The sequence below is a fragment of the Bos indicus x Bos taurus genome, chromosome 22 (assembly GCF_003369695.1).
Source record: "Bos indicus x Bos taurus breed Angus x Brahman F1 hybrid chromosome 22, Bos_hybrid_MaternalHap_v2.0, whole genome shotgun sequence".
NCBI lineage: Eukaryota > Metazoa > Chordata > Mammalia > Artiodactyla > Bovidae > Bos > Bos indicus x Bos taurus.
Window position 1 is genome coordinate 24,867,214 of NC_040097.1, and position 19,851 is coordinate 24,887,064.

At 38.9% G+C, this 19,851-nt stretch overlaps 1 protein-coding gene across 23 annotated transcripts in view; it reads right to left on the bottom strand.

Moving 5' to 3' along the window:
- Nucleotides 1–19,851, bottom strand: part of MAGI1 (membrane associated guanylate kinase, WW and PDZ domain containing 1) — a 639,211-nt gene that overhangs the window by 92,684 nt on the left and 526,676 nt on the right. For 12 of the 23 annotated variants that reach the window (XM_027523585.1, XM_027523586.1, XM_027523584.1 and 9 more), the window contains 3 exons: nt 16,623–16,824; nt 7,701–7,783; nt 3,751–3,789 (listed from right to left, as the gene is read on the bottom strand). In XM_027523585.1, the coding sequence (XP_027379386.1) occupies nt 3,751–3,789; nt 7,701–7,783; nt 16,623–16,824 (324 nt within the window). The remainder of the gene's footprint in view (nt 1–3,750; nt 3,790–7,700; nt 7,784–16,622; nt 16,825–19,851) is intronic. The other 11 variants (XM_027523595.1, XM_027523579.1, XM_027523577.1 and 8 more) reach the window with 2 other exon arrangements.

Sequence of the window (19,851 nt, forward strand, 5' to 3'; positions counted from 1 at the left end):
GTCCAGTGGTTAAGACTTTGTCTCCCAGTGCAGAGGGTCCGAGTTCTATCCCTGGTGGTTGGGGAGCTAAGATCCCATAAGACTCTGAGCCAAAAAACCAAAACATAAAAAAGAGAAGCAACATTGTAACAAATTCAACAAAGACTCTTTTTTAAAAAATGGTCCACATTTGGGGAAAGAAAAAAAAAAAAACTTAAAAAGATATATATGGCCTGATCATCTTTGGCTAACATAGGGAAAAAATTAAGAATTCGATCCATTCCATTACTTGTCAAACATTTGCTGAGTGCCTACTCAAACATTTGTTGAGTGCCTGAGGGTGTGCTAGACACCAAGGACACAGAGATAATTACAAGGGCACCGTTTGGGCAGACAATTCAAATATGGCACAGGGAGTGCTCTAATGGAGGTCCAAGAGGGCTTCAAGAAGAGAAGCCACCCTTGACTTAGCCGTGTCACCTACTCGACAACTTACATACTAGGGTTGAGACACGACGTTGGCCAACTGGTACTTGGACATTTGCTCTTCTGGGACAGATGAACAAACTCCAAAAATGGTCCAGCTTTTCAAGATAAAGCTCATTTAACACTGAAAAGATAGATCTCTCACTTCCAATGTGGTGATTAACTTAATAATAGGAATTCATTTCTGAAAGCTTAAAATAGAAATTGGTCATCGATTTAAAACAGGATGCTTGTCTTGCAGTGTGCCATTTGGGTCTAAAAAGTTGAAAATGGGAGAAAATACTGAAGCCTAAAAAATGATGACATTAAAATTTTTTTCTTACTCTAAAGTTACTTAAGAGAGCCACGCCCTCGTGTCTAACAACTGTCAGACCTCAGACCAGTCTGGACAAGATATCACTGAGACTGAAGGTGGCGAAGATCCTTTTGGGGTTGTCCAGATCTAAGGTATGAACCTTAGCCATTCTCTTTTCTATCTGCCTCATGTTCAGCTACTTACTAACATCTTGAAACCACACCTTTCCCCTAGATTTACCTCGAAGGTCAAATGTAGATTAAATAAGGTTTGAAAACCTTTTACATAGCACCTGGCACCTAAGCTTAGCTAATGGCAATTGTAAGAAAGGCCAAAAGGAGCAGGACAGATCCACGTGGCCTGTTAGCTTGCTGTTCCTACCACTAAAAAATTCACGCTGTACTAATCATCACCATGGAAGCGAATATGGAGCAGACTAATGTTCCCAGAGTTTTGTCAACACACAGATTAAAAGTCATGTTCACAAACAGAGATAAATTTCTAAACTGTGATTCAGTGTTGGCTGAGAGGGGACCTCACTTCTCTGTCTCTGCCTCCTAATTGGCTGCAGCACATGAATACTCTGTAATTCAAAAAGAAGCCTGTCCAAGTGCTTTTTGATTCTGGGGAGTTTACTACAGAAGATGTGATAAATTCTACAAACCCAAAGTGCATAATGGAGCTACCGATTCAGCACAAACAACAGAGCTCAGAAATGACAACTCTGTAAGCAAATGATCTGGGTCCAATACTCAAGCCCACAACCCCTACTTCTCAGACGCAGATTATAGAGAGGGTGTCCTTGTCACATCTAGAATCATATTTTCCAATGAAAACCTTGACAGTTGCTATTGTCTGAAATTAGGATCCTCTTATTAAGAAAATGGGCAGTGAGCTTGTCAAAAGAACCTGAAGTGAATGCAAGGAAAAAGTGTGTGTGTGTTATACAGAGGACACATACAGACAAAAACCAGGGAGTCCTATCTCTACCCACAAGGACACATTTGGGCCAACTCTGTAGTATACATGTTGCTCTCCTGTCCCATATTAGACACAAAAAGTATCACAAGGAAGAAGAAAAATGTCCAACAGGGAAGAACTGGTTAATAAATCAGAAAATTGGCAAAAACAATATGTGATCACAGGGACAAATACATAGTAAGATACAATATCATTAAGTTTTCTCTTAAGCCCCATAGGAGCTCGTCTTTACAGGTTAGGAATAGGAAGCTAAGAGAAGGTGAATGACTTCCCCAAGGTGACAGAGTCAGTAGGTGGGAGAGCCCAGAAATGAAGCCAGGCAATGTGCCTTGACCCCTGAGACAGCTTCTGCTTTACCAAACCATCTCCCAGAACTGTGGCTCTGAACATGAAAAGGGATACTATGCAGCCAGTAACACTTACTTTGCAGTCTTTAACAGCACAGGAATGTTTCCACAATGTTACAGGTATACCAAAAAAGAGGACAATTGATTTTTCCCTAAAAATGTCAACATTCAAGCTTCCAAGAAGCAAATAGGCTGCACCCCTGTGCACAGTGGAATTATCTCACCAGCCAGCTACACATGGTGGTGGGCGCTCACACACATCAGTCAGGCAGCCAGGGGCTACAGTCCATGGAGTTGCAGAGAGTCAGACACGACTGAGCACACACACAGAGTAGTTTAAACTGGTTCCACGAAGGACTGAGGCGCTCATTTTTCATCTGGAAAACCTAGTTCTGTCTTTTTCAACAATAATTAATATCACTAGATTAATATATTTTTTAACTTACGAAATGAGTTTCAAATTGTTCTATTACACAGGCTGAATCTCAAATCATTCCTACCACAATGACAACTTACTGTATGTCTTTAAAAATATATCTTTCAACAGTTATTGACCACTGTTGACATATCCACCAAAAACAACAGGATACGTTCCAAACATTAACAAAGATAGAGCAAAATTCTATTATATCCTGAGCCAACCATGATAAATCATCTTTATTTAGATAATAAAACATCAAACTGAACAAAACCCAATAATCTGTATTAAATATTTATATTATCGGTTTTTAAGGCAAACTTAAAAATGCTAGCCTGATTGAATAATCTCAGGACAGTTCTATTCATACTGATGTTAAATAATCTTGTTTTAAAAATATATTATTGTCAATTTTCCATCAGCCAAGGCTTTCAAGTGCAATTTAGCCAAAACTTGTGCTTTCCCATCTATCGTTTCATACATGCATCAGATGGAAAGCAAACTAAGTTTTATACCGTTCAAAGATGAACATTAAACGTTTAACTTACCAGGGAACATAATTCAATATGTTCCAACAGCAAAGATAAGAGTTTGGGATGATCAACTAATGTAAATTATTCCCAAACTGCAAGAACTCCGAGCAGTCAGACTTGATTTCTACTGACATACACATTCGAAGGACAGTAACACAGAAACCAGCATCTGGTTTTCAAGCCATTCACTACAGTTACAAACTCAACAAGTAGCCTGTGACTAACAATATTACACTAGGACTTAGCAACCATTCAGTTTATCAGTGCAACTGTTGTACTGCTGTTACTCTCCCTACGATCTTTTAATTCGTCTGGTAGATTTTTGTTTGTTTTGCTTTTCTATATTCCCCACGGAGAAAACCACTCATACCAAATAAATAATTGAGACTGAGATAGACTATAGGAGAGTTCAGGGGACATGGCAAGCATCTATCCCTCGGTTTTTTCTTAATCCTTAATTTACGAGAGTACTGATCTGCTAACTCTCATTCTAGCCCCAATTCCCTCAGACATTTTCTTTGTAGACACAATTTATTACAACTCTGTATGATGTCTGCAGTCAGACACATGAGTTGTATACGACTGACCTTTCGTGGCTAAGCCGGAATGAAAATCGTAATTGAAGAAGTTCAAACTAAAGAAACAGAGGGATTAAGCAAGTCACTGGAAACCAAAGCACCAGAGCAAGTCATGCAGGCTGGGAGGGTTTACCTAGTTCACTGTCCAGCTCCTCCGTATGGATCCCTTCTTCTCCAAAGGAATAGCAGGAATGAGACAGAAAAGAGAGAAAGAAAAATTCAGACACCAGCACCAAGGAAAGAAACTCCCTTCAAGAAAAACAGCAAACACATCACTTTATTTTGTCCTTACCTGCATTGTGGCTATTTCATTGGCTTGGCTACTCAACTCGAGACCTCAGTGTAAATCACAAAACGGGAAGAGCTGATACTGGCAACATAATTACATGGCTCATTTCCTTGCAAGTCAAAATAAGGTTTGATTGGTTGTAAAAGATGACAAACACCTTTGCGGTTTTTGGTGTTCTTACGTGGGAAGTCACTTATTACAGACCTTATTTCGAGCAAACAAAGCTGCTAGACCTTTCAATATTAGTCCTTTTAATCCTTCTATGATCCTCTAATCTGCGAGGCAATTATACTCACAATTAAAAAATTACTTAACCTATAAGTAATACTACTGCCTGAAAAACGGAAGGTGAGGTCAAACTGAGAACAAAGATTCTAAGATAAGCTATACTTTTATCTTTCAAAAGCAGTTAGAAAAATGAACTATGTCAGGATGATATACATCGGGGGGTGAGGCTTGAAGGCTGCCCTGAAAGGACGATTGGGAAGCAGAGTTTACTTTGTGTAAGATTTCTAAGTCAAGCAGCTCAGAAATATTAGAATGAAAATGTTCTCTGTAATTTCAATAAGCAAAACAAGTCAAGATCCTTTTCACTCCTGACCATCTCTTGCTGTCAGTAAAACATTTTGTGATAACTGCAAAGAGAACATAGGATACCATACAACAAGTCACTTCATACACAGTTATGGTTGTCCCCTCCACCATGAGCTAAACAAGCATGGGATCAAGGCAGCTTTCACTACTGCAGCGCTCAGTGCCCACTGGAGCCCTGGATATATAACAGGCACCAAATATTTCTCAAATGGATGAATAAACAAACAAACAAATGAATCGATTATTGACTTTAGTCACCAACTGCCAACAATAAGGTAATAAGGTGGTCGCTGGCACTGTTCCCTAAGAAGGGAATCTTAGTTACATAAAATCTTTCATGAAAATCCTCATTAGGATATTATTTAAAATATCTTTTGGGGCACTCATTCATTCCCTTAAAAATTCTTTAACGAGATTTACTATGTGCAAGTCCCTGAGCCGTCATCTGAACGTTATGTAAAATTTAAGGAAAAGACTTAGAGTGAAAAATGGCTAGAATTCAAGCTCGGCTAGAGTGGGGCTTCTCGTTTATTGTGTTCAACGATACAACTGACATTCCCAGAATGCACGTGACATACAAAAAGCATTCAACAATTATTCGTGGAATGTAAGAGCATTCTAAGAAGGGAGAACTGCACATCTAACTATCACAGAGCGGGAACTCAGTAAGGACTGGGGGTGATGGACAGAATGTGCGATGGAACTAGAGTCAGACAAGCTTAGAGGCTGAACCACAGAGAACTTGGAAAGACAAGCTTTGAACCTGGCATTCACTGAACAGACTGGAGAGCTACAGCATTAAACAGGGCTTGAGGCAGTGGTGATAAAGCAAACACATTTTAACAGACTGCTCTGAATACAGTGCAAGAAGGAGAGTGGGCAAGAGTGTGGGTCGAAGATCGGCATGACCTTGACTAGGATGGTATACAGGGTGAGGAAAATGGAGAATGAATTCCAGAGACGCCAGGGAGGCAAGGTGAACTCAGCTGGTAGTACTGACAGGGAATACTTTTAGAAGACCACATTTGGGTTGATGGGAATCATTAGTTGGGTTTTAATCAAAATGAATGTAAACTCTCTTTAGGACAAAAAGCATTATTAAATATTACAATACTGGCCCGGAGCTCACAAGCAAGGGAGAAATCGAATGGAACTAGTAAAACACAGAAATCACAACAAGGGTTATACACTGAATATCAAAATCCCAAATTAGTTTATGCTTTTTTGAGACAGGAAAAAGATAACAGAATGTTTTTTATATAATGTTATACTGTTACATTCAACATGCATATGACCTCTAGAGAGCAGAAAGAAACACAGCAACAGTACTGCAAAAGAACAATGTGATTCTTGTGACCTGATATAAACAACACAAGCCGGTTTTGTGGTAATTGGCAGGAGAAAAGGCAGATGTGGGAATGGATACTTGCCACTGTGGTAGAATCTGCCTGTATATACTAAAACCATTTGCGGTTTTACAGGCACACGGACATACATATAGTTTCTACCAGAAAAAGAACATATGAATTCTAACGGTGAAGCGACCATCACTAAGTGAACTGCACTGGATATGAATACATACTTGCTCCAAAGGGAATAATGTTCACACCAGTGACATGAACTCTAAGAATTAAAAATTATTAGAATGGCTAAAAAGAAAATTCAGTAATTGTATCAAAATTGTATCATTTTTCTCAGTAAAAGCTATTGGAGTCTTCTATTATCTATCAAATTATACTAACAGGCATGTTCATACATTCCCAGTATAATTATAATGGATAGTGAAACTGAAGATCTGATGGTAATAAGAGGGCCTAAAACAGTTTCAAAATCTCAGGCATCAAATGAAGATTACATTCTGTTCCAAGAAGTTTTATGGTTGGATGTATTTTATGTTCTTATCTTTGAAAACTGGTCACTTCTGTATCACATGTTTAAGAGAATGTGTGAACGATCATGATAGCCCATTATCCTTAAGCATGCAAAATAATGCATTTGCCCATGCCTATTTCTTTTCTTCTTTACGACTAAGCAATCAGAATAAAACGGGTCTCTCAGTTATGCCTCCTCAGTCAGAAGGATTTGTATTTCCACTTGAAGTTACTCAGATAAACATGAACACACAATTCTATGTTCATTTCATGCAATCTTACAATCCACATATATCCTGTAGTTTAAAGCTTTCACAGGATCATAATCATACTTTACTGGCTTATATTTTCAAACAAATATAAAGTTTATACAGGCAATAATTCTGCCCCATAGAATAATAAAGTTTCACTAACTTACAGTAAAATGTATATTCAATAATTATACTACTAATTCAAATGCCAGGAATGAATAATGAGTAGTAAATCACTCCATTTCCCTTTTAATTTGTCCGTGTCAAAGAGCAATTTTGGTAAAACAGGACAAATCAAAAGGGAACACACTTGTTCAACCTTAATTTCTTCTTCACTTTTGCGAAAGTAACTAGAAATTCCAAAGCCTTGAATTAGACTTTATTGACAGCTGAACCTTTTTTCTTTAAATTAACAGGAAGAGTGGGGCTAAGGGTAACACCTCAGCCTCTTTTGTGGAAGAATGTACTTTCTCGTATTTAAGATACACTCTAAGCCACACAGAGATTCCCAAACATAATAAGATCTGCTTTCTTAATGCTAAACCTGGAGAAACACTCAAATTATGAAGCATGAACACTTCAAGAAAAGTTTCTAATATTTTTTTCTCTAATACTGTCACAATATATGATTACAGTTCAGTAGGTAAGTGACCAAAGCATTTTTGGGTTCTAAATTTGTAGAGACTTTCTAGAGTTTTCTCCAAGTTCCTGAAGGGCTTCGGTTGCATCCACATCTGAATCCTTCCTGGCTGTGCTGCAGCTCTGTCTCTAAGAGAGAGCTGAGTACGTCTTTATGTTTAAACAAACTGTTCTTCTAAAACAATTGTAGAGATTTCTCTCCTGCTTTTGAAAACCATAATGCACTTACTAGAAACTGGATTACCTTTCAAAAACTCTTTGTTAGAAACCTGGCTGACCTTGCTACAACTCTGCACTTCCACTGCAAGGGGCACAGGTTCAATCTGGTTGGTGAACTAAGATCCCACATGCCATACAGTACAGGAAAAGGATAAAAAATAAAATAAAATTTGCATGTGTGAACAACCCCACTTAAACCCAGACTTTCTTAGCCCCTTACCATCATCTTCACACTCCTCCAGAGGCTTCTGCTGCTTGTTCAGGCACCGAGGGTCTAACCAAGATGTTGTTTTTGTGTTGTGGCTGAAATTCAGAAACAAGAAATACGTTTGAAAGGGTGGGGTGGGGGGTGGAATGTAAAAACTCAATGACAAAAGATTTAAACAGTCTTGAATATTTACTCTTCACTAAAGCAAAGATACTGTCAACAGTCAACTGAGGGCAAAAGAGAGCCCTGGAATAAGAAGCTTGGAGAGGCTGGACATGAAACCCTACTTCCTTCAGGAGGGTCGAGCCCAACCAGAGAAGTGTTTCAATAGACACCGTTTTCCTTCGATCAAGAGACAGATGATAGGCAAATGACTGGGCTGATTGACCTGAAGTAGATTTGGGACAAAATTCTGCTTGAGCAACCAGTCCATTCTATGCAAACTAAACAAGAGGATCAAAGAGCTACAAGTCCAACAGTTCAAGCTGCAAACCAAAAATGAAACAAAGAAAAAAAATTTTTTTCCGCAAGTGTAGGTAGTGAAGTCTTAAGTTTCAGTTCAGCTTAGTTCAGTTCAGTTGCTCAGTCGTGTCCGACTCTTTGCGACCCCATGAATCGCAGCATGCTAGGCCTCCCTGTCCATCACCAACTCCCGGAGTTCACTCAGACTCATGTCCATCGAGTCAGTGATGCCATCCAGCCACCTCATCCTCTGTCGTCCCCTTCTCCTCCTGCCCCCAATCCCTCCCAGCATCAGAGTCATTTCCAATGAGTCAACTCTTCGCATGAGGTGGCCAAAGTACTGGACTTTCAGCTTTAGCATCATTCCTTCCAAAGAAATCCCAGGGCTGATCTCCTTCAGAATGGACTGGTTGGATCTCCTTGCAGTCCAAGGGGTTCTCAAGAGTCTTCTCCAGCACCACAGCTCAAAAGCATCAGTTCTTCGGCGCTCAGCCTTCTTCACAGTCTAACTCTCACATCCATATATGACCACAGGAAAAACCATAGCCTTGACTAGACGGACCTTTGTTGACAAAGTAATGTCTCTGCTTTTCAATATGCTATCTAGGTTGGACATAACTTTCCTTCCAAGGAGTAATGTTGAAAAAACTGTCACAGTTTTTAATTCTAATTCAAATCTTATTAATTGATGGGAAAAACTTAAGGCTTAAGTGAAAAACAGAATATGCAAAAGCCTACAAACATTGTCTAAAATGTGTTCAAATAAAATAAAACAAATGAAAGGTAATACAGTTACAAGTATCTCAACCAACAATACTTACTTGTCTATGTAGAACTATCCGAATCTAATCTGTCCTAATTTTGCCAATCATGCATACTTTTGCAGGCATGTTAAGAATTTGGGGGTTTTATCCTCAGAACAAGGAGAACTTTCTGAAGGTTTTAAGCACCAGTGTAGGTGGGGGGTGGAAGGTGGGGAGTGGAGAAGAAACTGGAGGGTATATTTGGGAAGGGTATGTGGAGAATATACAAGACTAGTGCTCAGAACAGTTTGGACCTGGAGATGAAGGAAGAGAAATAACTGGCTCAGAGAACAGGGTATAACCCAGGGCCTGGCTGAGATGCCTGCAGGAAAGTCTGGGCAGAGACAGAGCTCTTGGGAGACGGGGTCCAATAAGCAAAGAAAGCTGAAGGGGAAGAGAGAGGGAGCTGGGGAACCATTATCTTTATCATGAAGCAGGACCTCTAGAATAACCAAAAGCCCAATTAAAACTATCTTAACCTGCTTTGTCATTTACATATAAATTACAATTTACTTAATCCTTAGCCCTGTGAGAGGAGTATCATTAGTATTAAAATGATGACTCCCTATTTTACACATGAGAAAACTGAGGACAGAGATGTGAAGAAACCTGCAAAGGACATCCTGCTGACACACGGAATCAAATCCAAGGAGTCCCACACTAGAAACCATGGTCTGTGCTAATCTTACAAATAAGAGAGCAAAAATGGAGAATGACGGGAGGGAATATTAGGTGTGATATTTTAAAAAAACACTAGTATCTCAAGATAATTGTAGATTCACATGCAGTTGTAAGAATGAACAAAGAGAGAGCCTACATTCACCTTACCAAGATACCACCAAAGGTAACATCTTGCAGAACTATAGTACAAAGTCACAACTGGGATACTAACAGCCAGTCAATATATGGAAGGCTTCCATCATCACAGGATCCCTCATGTCGCCCTTTGATAGCCACACTCGGTTCCCTTCCAACCCTTACCTACAAAAAACCCACTGTTAATCCCTGCTGCTGCTAAGTCACTTCAGTCGTGTCCGATTCTGTGCGACCCCACAGAAGGCAGCCAACCAGGCTCCTCCGTTCCTGGGATTCTCCAGGCAAGAACACTGGAGTGGGTTGCCATTTTCTTCTCCATGGCGACCTCTAATCTGTTCTCCATTTCCGTACTTTTGTCATATCAAAATTGTTATATAAATGAAATCATAGGGTATAGAATCTTTGGGGATTTGCATTTTTCATTCAGCATAACTCTCCTCAAGATTGTTGCATACATCAGTAACTGTTTTTATTGTCAGCAGTGTTTCATGGCATGAATGTACTACAGTTTAACCACTGAAGGACACCTGAGTGGCTTCTAGCTTTGGGTTATTTAGAAGAAAACCTATTATAAACAGGCTTTCCTGGTGGCTCAGCTGATAAAGAATCCACCTGCAATGTGGGGGACCTGGGTTCGACCCCTGGTTGGGAAGATCCCCTGGAGAAGGGAAAGACATCCACTGGATCATAGAAAAAGCAAGAGAATTCCAGAAAAAACATCTACTTCTGCTTCACTGACTATGCTAAAGCCTTTGACTGTGTGGATCACAACAAACTGCGGAAAATTCTTAAAGAGATGGGAATACCAGACCACCTAACCTGCCTCCTGTAAAATCTGTATACAGGTCAAGAAGCAACAATTAGAACTGGACATGGAACAATGGACTGGTTTCAAATTGGGAAAGGAGTAAGTCAAGGATATATAGTGTCACCCTGCTTATTTAACTTATATGCAGAGAACATTATGTGAAATGCCGGGCTGGATGAAGCACAAGCTGGAATCAAGATTGCTGCGAGAAATATCAATAACCTCAGACATGCAAATGACGCCACCCTTATGGCAGAAAGCAATGAGGAACTAAAGAGCCTCTTGATGAAGGTGAAATAGGAGAGTGAAAAAGCTGGCTTAAAACTCAACAAGCCAAAAAACAAAGATCATGGCATCCGGTCCCATCACTTCATGGCAAATAGATGCAGAAACAATGGAAACAGTGAGAGACTTTATTTTCTTGGGCTCCAAAATCACAGAAGAGAGTGACTGCAGCCATGAAATTAAAAGACACTTGCTCTTTGAAAGAAAAGCTATGACTAACCTAAACAGCATATTAAAAAGCAGAGACATTGCTTTACCAACAAAGGTTCATCTAGTCAAAGCTATTGTTTTTCCAGTAATCATGTATGGATGTGTGAGTTGGACCATAAAGAAAGCTGAGCACCAAAGAATTGATGCTTTTGAACTGTGGTGTTGGAGAAGACTCTTAAGAGTCCCTTGAATTGCAAAGAGATCAAACCAGTCAATTCTAAAGGAAATCAATCCTGAGTATTCATTGGAAGGACTAATACTGAAGCTCCAATACTTTGGCCACCTGATGTGAAGAACTGACTCACTGGAAAAGACCCTGTTGCTGGGAAAGACTAAAGGCAGGAGGAGAAGGGACGACAGAGGATAAGACGGTTGGATGGCATCACTGACTCGATGGACACAAGTTTGAGCAAGCACTAGGAGGTGGTGATGGACAGGGAAGCCTGGTGTGTTACATGCAGTTCACGGGGTTGCAAAGAGTCGGACATAACGGAGTGACTGAACGGACTACTATAAACATCTATGCACAAGCTTTTATGTGAATGTAAGTGTTCACTTGGGCTTCCTAGATGGCTCAGAGGTAAAGAATCTGCCTGTCAATGCAGGAGACACAAGTATGATTTTTAGGTTGGAAAAATCCCCTGGAGAAGGAAATGCCAACCCACTCCAGTATTCGTGCCTGGAAAATCCCACGGACAGAGGAGCCTGGCAGGCTACAGTTCATGGGGTTGCAAAAGAGTCCAACACAACTTGGTGATTAAACAACCACAACAAAGTATTCTCTTCTCTGGACAAATGTGCAATGGCTGGGTTCTATGCTAATTGAAATGTTTAGTTTAAAAAAGTGCCAAACTGCTTTTTGGAATACCACAGAATTTTACATACCCACCAGCAATGTGTTAGTGATACAGCTTCTCTGCATCTTTACCATCATTTAGTGTTTTTTAGTTCATTCTCTAATTGGATTTTTTTTTCTTTTTACTGTTGAGTTTTGAGAGTGGTTCAGATGGTAAAAGCGTCTGCCTACAATGTGGGAGACCTGAGTTCGATCCCTGGGTCAGGAAGATCCCCTGGAGAAGGAAATGCCGACCCACTTGAGTACTCTTGCCTGGAAAATCCCATGGACAGAGAAGCCTAGTAGGCTACAATCCATGGGGTTACAAAGAGTCGGACACAACTGAGTGACTTCACTTTTACATATTCTAGATACCAGTCCATTTTGAGATACAAGCTTTATAAATATGTTTTCCCTGTGTATAGATTGTCCTTTCATTTACTGACCAGTCTTTGCAAAGTGAAATTTTTTCATTTTGATAAAGCTGTGTTGACCAATTATTCCTTTTAGGATTATGCTTTTGATGTCACATCTGAGAACCCTTTACCTATTACTAGGTCTCAAAGAATTTCTATTTTTCTTCCCCTTAAAAATTCTATTACTTTACATTTTATACTTTATGATGATTTGAGTTTGTTTTTTTTTTTTTTTTAAATAAGGCAAGAGGTCTAGTTTCAGGTTAATTTATTTGCCTTTGGCTGTAGAGCTGCTTAGAGTACCATTTTATTGAAAAGGTTACCTTCCGTGCATTGAACTGCTTTTGCATTCTCTACTGAAAGTTGGACACATTTGTGGGTCTGTTTGTGCGTTCCTTTGATCTATGGGTCTTTTTCTTCATCAGTAGCATTCAACCTTTATGACAGTAGATTTATAATAAGCCTGATATTGGGTAGACCGATTACTATGACTTTATTCTCCTTTTCAAAACTGTTTTAACTAGTCTAGTTCCTTTTCCTTTCGATAATAAATTTTAGAATAAACTTGTCAATACTAACAAAATGCCTCACTGAGATTTTTGACAGGATTTATATTAAACCTGTACACACATTTGGGGATAACTGACATCTTTACTATACCAATTCTGAGTCTTTCAATCCATGAATAGAGTAGGTCTCTCAATTTACTTAAACTTTCATTTATTTCTTTCATCAGCATTTTGTAGTTTACAGAATACAAATACTGTACATATTTCATTATATTTATACCTAATTGATTTTTTAAAGTAAATGTAAATTATATTTTATTTTGAATTTTGTTATCTGCTTGTTCATTGTTAGTATATAGATATACCATGGATATTTGTATGATTAGCTTCTATCTTGCTGAACTCATTTATTCTAGAACTTCTTATATATTTCTGGTGATTTTCCAGTTAGACAACCAGTCTATATACCTTTTATTTCCTTTCATGAGGGTTTTGTTTTTTGGTGTCCGTTTGTTGGTGTTTCTGGATTACTGGCTTCTACAGCTCTAAATCTGGGATATATGAGGTAAAAAGAAAATTCAGGGAATTTATGACTTGTCATTTCTGTGATCCCAAGTTCCCTAGCCAATCTGCATTATTTTTATTTCCTTTTCAAGTCCTCTTATGTTCATTTCCTATACAATATCCAGGGTCTGCAAGTTTATGCTTAATTTTTAATGTTCCAGTATTTCTTCGATTTCCCATAAAACTGTAGAGCTAACATAGACTTACATGTGTATAAGTAAAACAAGGTAGATCTGAGTCTATAGAAATTTAACTTGCTATTCGATGTAAGACAGTCTAAGATGAAGTTTTCAGGACGCGGGACACTGGAAAACTCATCAAACAGGATACACTGCTGTTGTTTAGTTGCTCAGTTGTATCTGACTCTTTAGTGACCCCATGGATTGTAGCCTGCCAGGCTCCTCTGTCCATGGAATTTCCCAGGCAAGAATACTGGAGTGGGTCGCTATTTCCATTTACAGGGGATTTTCCCAACCTAGGGGTTGAACCTACATATCCTTCATTGGCAGGTGGAGTCTGTAACACTGAGCCATGAGGGAAGCCCAAATGTGTGCATCTAATAATTTAATGTGTATGGAATTGGGCTGCTGCAGACCAAATCACAGAGTTGTCATCATAAGCTATACTTTTGCATAAATTTTCTATTAAACAACAGACAAAAGATTGGCCTCAGTTCAGTTCAGTTGCTCAGTCGTGTCTGGTTCTTTGCGACCCCATGAATCGCAGCACGCCAGGCCTCCCTGTCCATCACCATCTCCTGGATTTCACTCAAGCTCATGTCCATCGAGTTGGTGATGCCATCCAGCCATCTCATCCTCTGTCGTCCCCTTCTCCCCCTGCCCCCAATCCCTCCCAGCGTCAGGGTCTTTTCCAATGAGTCAATTCGCATGAGGTGGCCAAAGTACAGGAGTTTCAGCTTTAGCATCATTCCTTCCAAAGAAATCCCAGGGCTGATCTCCTTTAGAATGGACTGGTTGGATCTCCTTGCAGTCCAAGGGACTCTCAAGAGTCTTCTCCAACACCACAATTCAAAAGCATCAATTCTTCAGCACTCAGCTTTCTTCACACTCCAACTCTAGCACTGATTAAAAGCTAAACTAGGTTATAAAAAGTAAGCAAATCAGCATACTCTCCTCTAAAGAACTCAAAGTCTTGGATCTTCATTAACTATTTTTACTAACCACAGTCCTCACTAACCCTCAAAATAACCAATTTTTTTTTCAAATTTATCAAGTCAGTCTTGAGCAAAACTATTAACACATTCTTTTCCAAAAGTTTGAGTTTCACATATTACTGTATTAGGAATTCCTCTGTTGTTATTTTCCTTTGCTCCATACAATTCTTCCTTACTAACAGACATAATTTAAAGGACAACTTCTCACAAAAGCTAAGTACAAAATTCTAAGCTTATAGCTGACATCCGTTTTCATAACATTTATGTTTCTCTGTAATAACCACATGATGAAGATAAACATGGTAACAGTAACAATAATACTCACTAATTGGCACAAGCCCAAGTTTTATATCCCTTCTCTCATCTAACTCTCACGAAAATCTGACAGGGTAGGCGTGATCAATAACACTCATGTCCTTCTACAGATAGGGAAAACTGAGATGCGGAGAGGCAAACTCAAGGTCACACAGATAATGAACTTTGGGGAGTTCTTAACCACTGTACTTTCCTAAATCCAAGGCAAAGACTTCACTGTCCACCCATGTCTTCAACAAGCATTTGTTATTAACATGAAGACACAAATGTGGACTGGCATCTCCTTCAGGCTGGAAAATAACCCAGGAGCAATAGCTCACTCATCTCTGATTTCCTAGGTTAGTTCTGAGAAAGGATGTTTTGAGACCCAAGCCTTCTCCCTTATTCCCAAATCTTTAAGAAAATTGTACTTTCTTATCCTTGCTGATTTTTCTGATTACAGAATGTATGCTGGAATATCTTTCTAAGTGGGAATATGTATTCAAACCCCACAGAAATGTATAATGTAGTTAAGAAAATAAATTCCTTAAATTCCTTACTTAAACTCAAGTGTTAATAGATATTTCTGGAATTTTCTTCACATAGAATTGTATCTACATTTTCACAGAAAACAAATATACACACAGCACAGTACATAAGTGTATATACCCATGTATTTTACAAAATAAGATACTTCATGTTGTTCAGAAATGTCCTCTGTTGTTATTGTTCCATGAACAGCAGACCTGTAACATTAATCCATCTGAGTAGAACAGATTTACCTACGTTTTGAATTGTTTCAAAGTTTAATTGGTCTTTTTATTTTTATTTTTTACAGGTTCATAATACTATGGTGAATGTTAACAGGAAATCTCAAAAGGAGGGACAAAAAATTTTAAAAATTGACTGTCATGGTTAAGAAATTATATTAGCTCAGATTTTCTAGAAAGGTTTCAATTTTATAAATTTTTTTGTTCCTTTCCAGTATTGGTTGCTAATGTTTAACTATATAATATTTAAGTTTTTAATTTTAAAAGACTTTTCACATCTTTATATTCTCAAACTTTAACCCATTTGCCTTGCACCATGTAAAAAAATTAACTAAAAATATATCATATACCAAAATGTAAAATGTAAGCTGTAAAACTTCTAAAACAAATATAGCAGAAAATGACTGAATTTTGACTTCAAGTCAGGTAACGATTTCTTAGGTTCCACAATAAAAGCACAATTCACAAAGGAAAAAAGAAAGTGATTAGAGTTCATAAAAATTAAGAACTTCTGGCTCTTTAAAAGATGCAGTTAAGAATGAAAAATCAAATTTGGACAAAATGTTTGCAAATCACAAATGTAATTAAGAAACTGAATCAAAAATATGTGAAGAACTCTTTAACACTCAAAGGAAACTGTAACCCAATTAAGAAAAAAAAAAAAGCAAAGGATTTACCTCTTCTAAGGAGCTAGATATATTCTTCATATTAATATATAATATCATAATTTATATATGCACCATAATTTAGTTGTTTGACTCTTTAGGGAAATAATTATTCTTATGCTTCCTCCAGCTCTTCAGATGCAATGGTTAGGATGTTATGCTAATTGCTTTTTTTGTACAAGGCTTGTTAAATTGTAGGAGAGAAGACCAACAGCATGTGATCAATCCTTTTAGAGTTAATTTACATCTGTAGCTGCTAGAGAAAGAGAAAGGAAATAGGGGGGAAAAAGGGAGAGATTCAAGTAGAAATAATGGTACTTTACTCTATAAAATAGACTTCTCCATTTTCGGTATAGGCCATCTCCCAGTTTTCAGGTAGAGGACCTAAATTATCCTCTGCAGAAAGAGGTAGGTATTGAGGGAACTTCTGAGAAGGGTCCGTGATGGGAGCAGCGATGATGCTACTATTCACAGGTGGGTGTGCTGCTTCTTGGAGACTGTGCTCTTCTTGGTCACCAGAATCGGCTATTTATTCACCAGAGAGAGAAAGAGAGAGGAAAACAAAAAAATTCATCAATCATACTCCAAACCAGGGTGATCATTATTGTGCACACTTATGTTCTTAAAATCCTTTCCTAACTGCAGGACATCAACTATATTCTGTCTTACTTAGATGAAAGTTCTTTTAATAGAAAACACTGACATGATGAACCAAATTTATTTTACTGAAAAAGAAGAAAAGGAGAAAATACGCTCAAATAATGCATTACTCACAATCCCGGAAATGTCAAAGAAGAAACATATTCATGACTCAAACCCTCAAGTCCCTCTAACTTTAAGAAGGCCATCAAGTCACAGACTGAGCTGAACTCTCATTACTTAGGTATCATTTGGCTTCATGACTCAAAAGGACTTCTGGGGCAAGGAAAAAGTCCATGCTGAAAACACAGAGATAGTGACATTATCATCCATTTGTAAAAATTTATCTAAAATATTTTTGGTAGATGGTGGTGAATATCAAAGAATGACAAATCAAACTAACAAGTCTACAAAGGTTTAGAATATAGAGACAGCTCCACCAATGAGTCAGTCTAGCCTCTTTTGGAAAAGTGAGTAGAATGTTCCTGTGAAAACCAAGACAGTTACCCCCAAAAAGTATCCTGTGGGTGGACTGATTTGACTTGGGTCTTGAAGGCTCTAAGTTTCTGAATCTCTTTGCCTTCTTGTTAACTAGAAATATCCAGAGGGGATGTCATCAGAGTTTCCACAAACGGCATTGTTGACATTCTGGTTGAATTTTTATAGAGGCTGATGATATTAAATGTCAATCTCTATGGGACTTTAAAACATTAATCGGGGGATGTAGTCATTTTCTGTCTCCCACAATAGTTCTCCTACAGACATTTCTGATTTACTCAAAGCCAGCTGAGGAATAATAAAAGGTTGCTTTCAAATCTTTCTCTGATGAGTAGCTCCCAATGACACACATGAGAATAAAGGCAATCCAAAAGCTGGATGGAGGATGCGTCAAGCCTATTAAACAACTACCTCCACCAAATACCCACTGCCTCGGAGAAGGAAGCCTGGGGTCTTTCAATGCCCTGCATCTATAACCTCTTCCTCTGGCACCAACCACTCGGATCTGCATTTGGAAATCTTCTCCTTCATCGGAGGTTTGTGTGGTCCGGGTGGACACTGACCCATGCCCACTCCAAGCTCACGCAGGAGGCTCAAGTCACACCCATTTCACTCTTGCCTTTACGGTTGGATCAGGCACATGATCCCTAGCAAACTACTGATGGTTCAGCATACAAGTGCTTGCTGAACTATCAGGCAAGAGGTAGCCTCTTGATGCTAAAATTAATAAGCTGGTAGAGTCTCATGTTGTGAGATGAGAATGCTGATGGTGCTGATGGCCATCTTGATGAACCTTGGCAAGGCTTATCTGAGAACTAAACCCTCATGGAGAAAAGATGAAATATGAGAAAGTCACCCAAAACCCCTGATGAAGCCTCTCTGATTACATGTACTCCTGGCTTCTCCGATTGCTTGATCCCCTCAACTCCCTCTCCTGCTTAAACCAATCTGAACTGCTTTTACAATTTGCACCCATGAGTGGCGATTAGTAAAATTTTAAGTTAGAAGAAAAAAAGAGGAAATTAGGCCACCATGGGAGAAACAGTTTGAAACTGGTGTGAGCGTATGTGTTCAGTTGCTTCAGTCGTGATCGACTCTTTGCAACCCTAGGACTGTAGCCCACCAGGCTCTTCTGTCCATGAGATTCTCCATGCAAGGATACTGGAGTGGGTTGCCATGCCCTACTCCAGGGGATCTTCCCTAACCAGGTACTGAACCTGTGTCTCCTCTGTCTCCTGCACTGTAGGCAGACACTTCACAGCTGAGCCACCAGAAAAGCCCTTGAAATTGGTAATGAATAACAAAAATTCAAAAGTTGGCAAGAATTAAAAGCATGCATGTGTGCTAAGTCTCCTCAGTCATGTCTGACTCTTTGTGACCACATGGACTGTAGCCCTCTAGGCTCATCTGTTTATGGGATTCTTCAGGCAAGAATACTGCAGTGGGATGCCATTCCCTCCTTCAGGCATGGCTCCCTACTTCAGAGAATAGATTTGGAATTAGGTTCAAAATACATACTTTGAGAGCACCCAGGTGATTGAGATTCAAGTACAAGCATTACATTTTGAAGACTGAGATACAAAAAGTACTAAAAAAAAAAAAAAAAAGAAAGAAAAATTCACTGGAATCTTTAGTTTCTCAGATAGGTTTAGTCAGCTGGCAATGTGCCAGAGTACGGTGCAGCCACATGGTACAAATAATGGATATCCAGAACACTACATCCTATCAGAAGGAAGTAGAGAACTCTGTGCCAGGCAATTAACATCCTGAAAAAAGTGGACTCAGGGTTTCCAGATCTCTGACTCTTTACGAGAAGGTGGAAATTTATATTTCGATGCAAAAATTACCAATCTACCAATCATAATTCCTTAACAAAATAAAGCAGTGTGTCTGGCTCAAGCAAAAAAAAAAAGAAAGGTAGTGACTATAAGCACTGACTGTGAGGCCAGTCTACTTGAGTCTGAATCTTGGCTTTATGTTTACTGGGTTTACTCAACCTTTACGTGCTTGAGTTTCCTTATCTTTACAGTCAGAATAGTAACAGTACCTACCTTATAAGATTGTAGGGAGGATTAGTTTATGTAAAGCACTCAGAACAGTTTTTAATATACAATAAACCTCATCTTTCTCATTAAAGTCGTTATTATTAATCTTTTCTTCCTGGCCAGAGCTGGCCCATAGGCTGCAGATTCATAACAAATAGGCAGAAAAGGATGGATTAGACATCAAACCACAGATCAAATCACAGTGTGCCTGTTTCTAGCTGTGTATCTTTGAAAGAGACTTTACCTTTCTGGGCATCTGTTTTCTCATCTGTAAAATGGGCATAACACATGCACTATAAGAATGGAACGTTTTCAATACACGCAAAGCAGCTGCCAAAGCACCTGGCGCTCAGAGTGCTCCAGAGAGCTC